The following is a 10,026-nucleotide window of genomic DNA, read 5'->3' on the forward strand; positions in this document are numbered from 1 at the left end:
ATTAAATTAATATGAATTTTGTTTTACTTTACAAATCTTGTTGAGATTATGCTTATTGTAAGGGGGAGTCTTGGTAAGGCTTACTCACTTTTACTCTTTATTTGTTATCATAAAAAATGGGGAGATTGTTGGCCTAACAAGACGTAGAATCTTGTTTTGATGATAACAAATCAAGGGTGTACTTAACATGTTTTTTTAAAGTATCTATCAGGTCTTCAAAAAGAGCTTATAAGATCGAGTTTATGTGCTTGAAGAAATTTGATGAAGTTTATACTCAAGACAATGAGCTATGATAGATGTCAAAATATATTGAAGTTAGAAAGCTTCAAGTTGGATATGGAAAGCAAGCCAAAGCATGAAGACTTTGTTCTTAAGATAGAGTTATTATATATATAAGTCTCATGTAAGTACTTCACAAATTCAACATTAATGCATGAAGCTCTTAGGAAAGTTTAAGTAACTTAGAGACTTTATTTCAAAACCATGGAAAATGTTTTAAAGTCTTACTTATGTTTTCCCAAGATCCAAGTAAAGCTTTGAAATCAAAATTTGAAAAATCACTTAAGTAAAAAGCAGGATAGGCGACTGATGAATCATCAGGCGACTGACATTTTTATGTGATTTTTAAGAAAGCAAACAGAACCGAGATAGACGACTGACCCTTAAAGCTCAGTTGACTGACCCAATATCGTGTTCTCAAAATACGCTGAACTTAAAAGGCTCAGGCAACTGACCTTGGGCATAGTCAACTGAAGTTCGTGTTTTAACTTTTTAAACAACATTTGAAAATTTTTCAAATTTGATTTCTTGGACTCCAAATCTAGAAATTACTTGGGAAATACTACAAGTAACTTGGGGAAAACGTAAAGTAACTTTACTACTCTATAAATACTTGTTATTTTTACAAATTACACACAAGCAATCAAGTACATACAAATTACAAATTCAAAGTTCTCCTGCTGAAATATTTTCTGAAGTATTGCTGTGTTTTTACTTAAACAACCCACGATTTTTTGATTTTTTTTACTGAGAATTTCAATTCAAATCAGAACCCTGGTGATATTCTACTGAGTTTCACTCTTTTATATTGATTATTGTTGAAGTATATTGTTTTTCAATTGGACAAATCTACTCTAACTGAGAGTTTTAATTGTATGAACAAAGTTTGTCCTTATATCTTGTTTTCTTGACGATTTAGAATTGTTGGATCCTTGCCTAGTTAAAGGGGATTCTTGTCAGAGAGGCGACCACGACCTTTGAGGGAGAGAGGTTGTAACTTCACCCGCTAGCAAAGTTGGAAAGGAAAATCCTCACAGCGTGTTGCTTGGAGCAAGGACATAGGCTTTAAGCCAAACTTTGTAAAAAATTTAGTCTCGAGCTCTTCTTCCCTAATCTCTTTACTTTATTACAAGTTTATAATCAGCGTGTATGTTTATTGAGAAGTTGTTGCATATTGGAAGCTGCTGAAATACTGATTTTGTTTCATACTTGAAATCAATGAACATATTGGTTATCATTAGTTGGTTCAACAAGTTCAAAGTAAAAATTTGAATACTGATTTTAATATCACAACTAAAGTTAATCTTGCTTAATTAATTAAAGGAAAGTTTCGGGCTTTATAAAATTAATCTTCTGAAATTATTCGTTGTTGAAGAAAATTCATATTTTGAATATTGAAGTTCTGAGATTTTAATCAAGTTGGTCTTTAACATCATTCATAAAAGATTGAGTTTGGATTTTTGGAAGGATTGTTGATCACTCTCCAACTATTGAATAAGATAATGTCCCAAGATATCATTGAAATATTCCGCATCATTATTAGTACGTAAAATTTGAATGTGAGTTTGGAATTATATTTGATCATAGAGTGGAAACTGATAAAAATAAAACAGACTTCAGTTTTATCTTTCAACAAGTAGACCTAACAAATGTGCGTATGATCATCAATAAAAGTAATAAATCATCTCGTGTGAGTGTGATTAAGAGAGCATGAGGGCCCCCATAAATCACTGTGAATCATAGCGAAGGGTCGGGATGGTTTGTATGTGGATTTTAGAAAGGAATTACACTGATGTTTTACAAGTTCACAAATATCACACTGAAATTTAGAAGACATTTTATTTGAACAAATGGAAGGAAATAAATGTCTTAGATATTGAAAATTTGGATGACCCATCCTAAAATGCCATAACAAAATTTCACTATCCCTAGAAATAGGTGCAGAAACACAAATAGCAATTTTACATTATTCACTCACATTTGTCTCCTTAATGTAGTAGAGTCCCTCACACTCCTTAGCACTGCCAATTGTCTTCTCGATGATAGGTACTGGAAAACACAATGAGAGGGAAGAAATTTAGCAGAACAATTGGAATTCTTAGTCAACTGGCTAATGGATAGTAAGTTGCAGGATAAATTAGGAACATGAAGAACAAACTCTAGTGTGATGGAGTCAGAGAGTCCAATATTCTCTTTGCTTGTGACAGATGAGTGATCCATATGCAATTTTAACTTTCAAATTTTCAGCATAGGGTGAATATGATGAAAAAAGATGATAGACATCGATCATGTGGTCAGAAACACCAGAATCAATAATCCAAGGAGTTTTGGATTTAGAGGTTATATTCAAGGCTTGCAAAAAATTACCTCTTTGGGTTAAAGAACCCAAAGAAATATTTGTGGAATTTGAGATAACCTTTTCATCTTGTGTGTAAAGGCAATCTAACAAAGGTGCACGATCATCAACACGTAGGGCTTGCTTAAGTAGAATATGAATAGAGTCGATACTTCGAAGCTTTGTGTGAGGAGAAGAATCTTGTTTCTCATGGCCTGTGCTGTTACCATTATTCCGTAAAATTAAGCTTTCAAGTTTCTCACCCATAGTTGGCTCGCTCAAATCATAGTCAATGTGTTCTTCATCAGTAACCTCCATATGATCTGGTGCCGTGGTTCGTGAAGAATGTAACAACGAGTGAGCGAGCAATGCGCAAATAGCTAATTGGCAAATAGGCGGAGGTACAGCTGCACCGCGTAGCGAGGGTTGTCATGGACTCACAAGGGTTCACGAGCAAGTGATGGGCAGTAGTCGACGACGGTGATGAAAAATGAAAGTATGAAACCCTAACTGGAGAGGTCTCCCCTTTGATGTAGAGATGGGGCGAATCGTAGACTAAAACTCTATTAAGAGGACCTCGTGAGATTTAGAGGTCATCAAACCTCTACTTTGACCGACAATTCCGCCATTGTTAGTTATGTTTAATCTCCTAACTCTAATACCATAAAATAAGAATGAATAATTTTTGTATTTCTTGAATAATATTGTACAAGTCAATACAAACTACTTATTATACAATCTCTATGAGAATAAATCTCCTAAAAGAATCTCACTCAAAAATATACAATAAATACCCCATAAATCTCTCCAATATACACAAGATTTCTACAAAAAAGCAGAACTTTTTAAGGTATACAAACAATGAATTTGCAAATAAATATATAATCACTACATTTGGAAGTATAAATTTCGGATCTTAAATATAATCTTGGACAAAAGTTAATACCAATTTGAATTACATTTTATCCAAATCTATAGAAGTCTCTCTCAAACATTGGGGTATTTCAAACTCATAGTTCTTACGTATTATCTAAATAATGAATTTGTAAATACATGTATTTGAAATTAAAAAATACATGTATAAAATACAAATTCACGCTCCTATGTACTAGAGAAGATTATATTCACAACAGCACTTAAAGATACATTCATAGCAGTAACGACTATATTACTTAGAAACACAAACTTTTAGTCTAGGCCTTGCGACCCCATGCCCCAAGCTTCGCCATTGCTGGAACCCTTGCGTTGATGTTTACAATTCTTTCTAGTGAAGGCAATTCGTAGTAGGGATGGAAAGTAAGCTTAAAACGAGTGGTAGCCAGGCAAATCTTGGCTTTGCTGAGCCTAGTCTCCCAACATTCCTTGGCATCCACCATGACTAGAACTCCATTGGGATCCACATCCATAGCAAAACTGAAATCCACACCTGAAATCACAGTTCATTAGTCATGAGACAAGTATTTTGGCTTTGATTGCTACTTCTTAGGGATAGGTATTAATTCAGACAAATACTAAACTTAAATCAATATTTTTAATTAGAAAACAAGTATTTCTATGCTTCTTCTAGCTAACTCAGTAAGTAGAGTCTGTAAACTCCTTTTAGTTACAATTATGGTAAGTTTAAAATAACAATATTAGAAAACAGGAACTAATATTGTAACGATCTGAAAATTTTCACTTAAAAATTCTTTGATACCACTTGTAATAATATTTTCATACAGCAGAAGACCTCAAATATAATTATCAGACTACTAGTTAACCCAATATAACAATATCATTTCCAATATCATAATTAAAACCCCTAAAATTTTAAATACATCAAAACATAATTTAATAAAAATCTATTCTAAATAAAACCTTCTATCCCACCCACGCTTCACTGCGCTATTCTGATCACTGTTATACTTCGCATGGCATCTGAAAAATATTGGATATTCATGGGATGAGACACCTCTCACTCAGAAGAAATAAATTAGTGTCAGTGTGAGGCAATGAATTTATATATACGTATGAATCATCTCTTAATTACTTAAATGAAATAGCAATTTAAACTATACTCATACCCATACAATTTCATATCACATAACATTTTTAGTTCATAACCTGGCTTAAAAGCCCTATACATATAAATTACCAGATACATCATATGTACACATATAAATCATTTGCTAAGATTGAGGCGTTTCGTACCGTCGTCCTCCAATCAGCCATTAATATTCAATTTATAGTTCAAATGAAAAGCTCTATATATATAAAAACCACAAGTTACATATTCTACACACATCAAACATTTACTATATGATTGAGGCGTTTCGTGCTGCTGTCCCTCAATCAACTATCATACAAACATTTACCATGATTGAGATGTTTCGTACCGCCGTCCCCCAATAAGCTATTCATAACAACCATTTACGATATGATTGAGGCATTTCGTGTCGCCATCCCTCAATCAACTGTTCATACTATACCCTCGCTGAGTTTGAGGCGTTTCGTGCCGCCATCCCCCAAACCAGTAATTCATACCATCACTCTAACACACAACAATATGTTTTGGTGAGTGTTTTCGTCGTATAGTTTTATTTGCAAGTTTCGGTTATCCTAAGCATGATTTGTGTGTTATCGTGATTATTAAATATATGTTTCATGGTTTAAGATTATATGTTTCATGTTTTATAATTTGTCTGATTTATGTTATACAATTTGCGAGTAAAGTGAGAGTTCCTAAATGTATTCGTAAGTGGTAGAGGTATAGTGTCCAATCATTCACATGAACACAACAAACTATCATATTATAGCTCTATATGTAAAAACACTGTAATTCATAACAAACTACCATATCTATCCAACGTTCCCTGAATTCAGTATATAACATATTTTGTCCTATATCATCACAAAATGGTCTATCAGGCTTATGTAAGCTGTAGCACAATTATTTCTCATGCCCCACAATTTAGATGTTAATTCATATTATAACTTATGCACCATCATATCATTATTGTTCTGTTTTAATCTCATGCCACATAATTTAAGTAATAATTCATAATATAAAAATCTGCCTGGGATAGCTATATTGTTCTGTTGAAATAAATGGTATAACAAACTATAGGGTTTTACTCAACCTCAGAAAACCTGTTTCTCATAAATATACCTATAACAATAATTATCCAAAATTCCAATATACCTAATCATTCAGAAAATCACGAAAAACATTTCTATACTTAAAATCCCAATTTCAAACAGTTAAATTTCAGAAAACAAGCTGACCTAATTTATTCCCCTTATTTGCAGTCTCTCCAAAAATGAGGGTAGGGCTTGCAGACATCCACCTCTCCTAGACCCCACTCAAAGTGGGAGCCTTGCGCACTGGGTAAAGCCCTTTTTTTTTTTAGCTAATTACTGAAAATGTTCCTGCAACGATCCTAAGCCGACGCCTACAGCGTTTGAAGTACAAAATCTTGTAATCATATATTTTAATTTAATTAACTAAATCTTAAAATAATTACTATCGTAATATCCCAGAAATCTAATTTAATCAAATTCCTACAGTTTAACTTAATTTCAAAACATTTTCAAAAATTTAATTTAATCAAATAGTACAATTTAATAATCAAATACTACAATTTAATCGGTTAATTTTTCTAAAAATAACTGATATAATCTATTCTTCTTACCTTGGCCTGGAGTGGTGCTTAGGAAGCCAAACCAAAAATCTGTTTCGATTAACTTGCTAAGGATTGAAACCAGGATCTCGTGATGGTGTCTAATCATCGATTTGACTGAATATTGGGGAGAAATCAATTTTTCTGAAAATAACTGATATAATCTATTCCCCTTACCTTGGTCTTGGAGTGATGCTTAAGAAGCCAAACCAAAAATCTGTTTCGATTAACTTGCTAAGGATTGAAACTAGGATCTCGTGATGGTGTCTGATCATCGATTTGACTGAATATTGGGGAGAAATCGAAGAGAGAGTGTAAGAGTGTTTGAGGAGAGAGAGAAAGAGAGGTGAGTTAGCCACGGCCAGGGGGTAAGGTTTAATTGAAATTGAAATTGGAAATCTTCCCGAGGAAGATTTCCAAATGTCCTCATATATATAGATTATATTACATTATTATATTATATATATTATAGTATTATATATATCCTTTAGGTTGTTGGTAGGAGATTGAATCTCAATCTACTGCAAGTTCCAATTCTCAACATTATATATTAACATCCCGTTAATATTTCAACATTTCAAAATCACCAAGTATCCAAACCTAAGAGTTCAGGGGCGGGATGTAGATATTACAGATAGGGTAAGTGTTAGTCTGGATCTGTGTATATATAAATGTTTAGAGTTTTGGATTATAGTTCTATCCGAGGAGATATATATATATATGTTGTGATTAAAAAAAAAAAAGGAATGCAAAAGTATCGTATCAGAGATGTTACGATTGTGTATTATTATGATAATTATTATTATATCAGCAGACATTTTCTAGGACGTTAAGTTAATAATAATGCATTATTTTATGTAACATATAATATATCTTAGTATGTTTTAATATAATATTATATACTCTTATATAATTACAATAATTTATTACTGCAATGTTCATATAATATGATAGAGTAATATAAAGTGAGACTTATTCTAATACCATTTTACGCCATTGCCGTGTAATATTAAATATCATTATAGTATATTATAAATGCCTTTTGTAATCAGTTATGTTATCATGTTAGGATTTTAATGATCATGGGTGAGATCAATGTGATCTAAAAATTCAAATTATTAAGTTTTAGACCCATCTACAAATGTCACCCATCCTCCTCTTGATTTTCTAATGTTAGGCAATCCTCACAAGTAAAATTGCCAACACATCATATTTTACTACAATAATAATATTATTATCATAACATAATAATAAATTCTATTTTTAAATGTGTAATAATACTGTATTATATTGCAAACTGTATTATTTATTAAGGCAAGAGATATCAGTCTTTCTTGAAGTTTCAAATACCCCGCAGACCTCCCCTTCGACATTCAATTTTTGTACACTTGTATTTTTTAAAGGATTTGTCTTAGTACTAAATATAAAGCGAGTGGGTATGCGTCTTTTTGGCAATTATTCGGAGAGATTTATAAAATTTCATGAAACTTCTTATCTTAGTTTTTTTTTATCAAAACTTCCAGTGAGCCAAAGTTTTAACCTAAACAAGTATGGTAGACTGCCAAGCGAGACAAAAGCAGGGGAGGTCGTAGTTGGGTCCATAACTCTCCCTTATAAATCAAAAAATTAGATTCTATGTGAAATTGAATGCAAAACCCCTCCTATTGCTCATCAACTTGAGCCCAACCTTGGGGCACTATTATTATTTAATAGAGATAGAATAAAACATAATATCTAAATTATAATAGCTGCCACGCTAGAAAACATCATACTTGCAGAACAAAATTGTACTCACTATTCTAGTGATTAAGGAATTTTAGAATTATGGTGGATATTTTGGAATGATGATCGGTCGTTATAAAGATAAATTTAATCACGGTTCAAATTTTTTTACCCACAACTTACGAATACGAATCGACAGGAAAAAGTGAATAGTGACTAACCTGCAAGTGATGTGCAGACAACCTTCCGTCTTCTCCACATAAAACCTGCAGTGGGGGCACCTGTTCCAGCTCTGCTGCTTCGCAAGCTCCCTCAACATCAGATCTCCCCTCCCCTTCTCGTCCTCGTTCAGCCTCTGGTACTCCTCGCACCCCAACTCGCCGTGCCACGGCACCCAACACTGCGCACAGAACAGTCGCCGGCAAATCGGACACTCCGCTTCCCTTATCGCCTCCTCCCCTTCCCTCACCAGCAGCGTCGAACAGTCCCTGTACGGGCAGTAGAACTTCTGCGACGCCAGAATCAGAGCCTCGCAGAGCGCGTCGTTCCAACGCGCCACCACCTCCCCCGGAATCACGGACTGGCACGCCTCCAACTCCAACATTGCCTCGCAGTTCAGCCCCGGGCACGTCACCGAAACCGCCTTGCTCTCCTTGATCTTCACGTCGATGTGCCGGCCGATGCACTCGGAGCAGACGGCGTGGGTGCAAGCGCCGTTCCGGAACATCTCGTCGCTCTCTTTCCGCTCGGCGCAGATCTCGCATGGGCTCCGCGACGGTTCGCCTATTTCTTCCGCAAAGCCAACGGTTTCTGGATCCAACATCACGATCTCGATCGGTTTCGGAATCGAGACGGAGCCTGCTTCGGTCATGATGATCTTGCTGCTTGCGATTTGGGTAGCGACGGCGGAGGCCATCAGCGCTTCCTGGAGCTGCAATTCTTCGGCGTATTTGGCATCGGAGACTGGAAAAATCGGGGATTCGGATTCGTCGTCGATGAGGATAGAGAAGTAGAAATCGTCGACGACGAGAGCAGATGCTGATTCTTGGGCCATTTGCGGGTATTGCAACTGTTTCGCTCTCTCGGCTCGCTCTCACTCCCTCTCACTCTCTCGCTCTCTGCAACCAAAGGAGTCTGTCAGTAGCGGGAAATTATAACGTCACTGCCCACTGGGAGGGAAAACCAGTCCTGGAAGCTTTCGCCACTCATTGGCGCTTCGCTTCCCCTGAGTCTGATCCACGTGGACCAAATGAACAATATCTATAATATAAATATAAATAGAATGGGAGGAAGCTTCTTTCGCAAGCTATTATTTCTTTGTCCATATTACTTATAAACTTAGAAAATATTAAAGATTTGAGAGGAAAATATTAAGATATTTATAATTTTAAGTTTGATTATTAAAAAAATAAATTTAAAAAAAAAAGAAAATAAAAAGTATATTAAATTTATGAATAAAATTTCAATTTTACATATTAGTATTATTTAGTTTTTATTAATTTTTAGTCATATTAAAATAAATTTTTATTTTTTATAGTATTTAATAGTGACGAAAAATACAAGAAAAAATAAATTTCTTTTTTTTGTTTCCTTTTTTTTTCTTTCCTCAACCAAAATTCTTAATTCAGTGTATTTTGAACTCATTAACTATTGTTAGGTAATGAGTTGTACCATAAGGTCTCATTCTCATGGTTAAAAGTTGATACTTTAAATATAGAGAATTACACGTTTAATTCTCCTAAAAGCATATATAGTCTCATGAGTTAATTGTATTCAACTTAGAGTTACAATTGTTTGATTGGGTAGAATAGTTATTCCTTAAAATAAGATGAAATATAGTTTGAATTTTAAGAATTAAGGAAATAATTATTTCATATATATTTTTAATTATTTCATTTAAAAGGTTGATACTTTCATATATGGAGAATTTGGATTCGAACAAGAAGGGCAAAAAGGATATGTGTACGAGATGAGTCACCTCTTGTTATTAGTTTTATATGGTTCTAATCTAATATTAACATCCAATTGACT

At 34.1% G+C, this 10,026-nt stretch overlaps 1 protein-coding gene across 2 annotated transcripts; it reads right to left on the reverse strand.

Moving 5' to 3' along the window:
- Window positions 1-3,507: 3,507 nt before the first annotated feature.
- Window positions 3,508-9,256, reverse strand: LOC131158056 (E3 ubiquitin-protein ligase RSL1). 2 transcript variants are annotated; one of them, XM_058112616.1, is made up of 2 exons: window positions 8,217-9,256; window positions 3,508-4,040 (listed from the first exon to the last, which is right to left on the reverse strand). In XM_058112616.1, exons 1-2 carry the CDS (start codon window positions 9,047-9,049, stop codon window positions 3,959-3,961), a joined length of 915 nt encoding a protein of 304 aa, XP_057968599.1. In that variant the 5' UTR covers window positions 9,050-9,256; the 3' UTR covers window positions 3,508-3,958. The 2 variants fall into 2 exon arrangements, with proteins under 2 accessions (XP_057968599.1, XP_057968600.1); XM_058112617.1 differs by lacking the exon at window positions 3,508-4,040 and adding an exon at window positions 4,272-4,531 and having other exon boundaries at window positions 8,217-9,237.
- Between the last annotated feature and the right edge of the window lie 770 nt (window positions 9,257-10,026).

Source organism: Malania oleifera, chromosome 6 (genome assembly GCF_029873635.1).
Source record: "Malania oleifera isolate guangnan ecotype guangnan chromosome 6, ASM2987363v1, whole genome shotgun sequence".
Classification (NCBI taxonomy): Eukaryota; Viridiplantae; Streptophyta; class Magnoliopsida; order Santalales; family Ximeniaceae; genus Malania; species Malania oleifera.

Bases quoted from the DNA above. Each gene is read 5' to 3' on its own strand.
- LOC131158056 (XM_058112616.1), bottom strand. From the start codon at position 9,049: ATGGCCCAAGAATCAGCATCTGCTCTCGTCGTCGACGATTTCTACTTC. The intron at 4,041-8,216 runs GTTAGTCACTAT...CTGTGATTTCAG, and splicing joins TGTCTGCACATCACTTGCAG to GTGTGGATTTCAGTTTTGCT.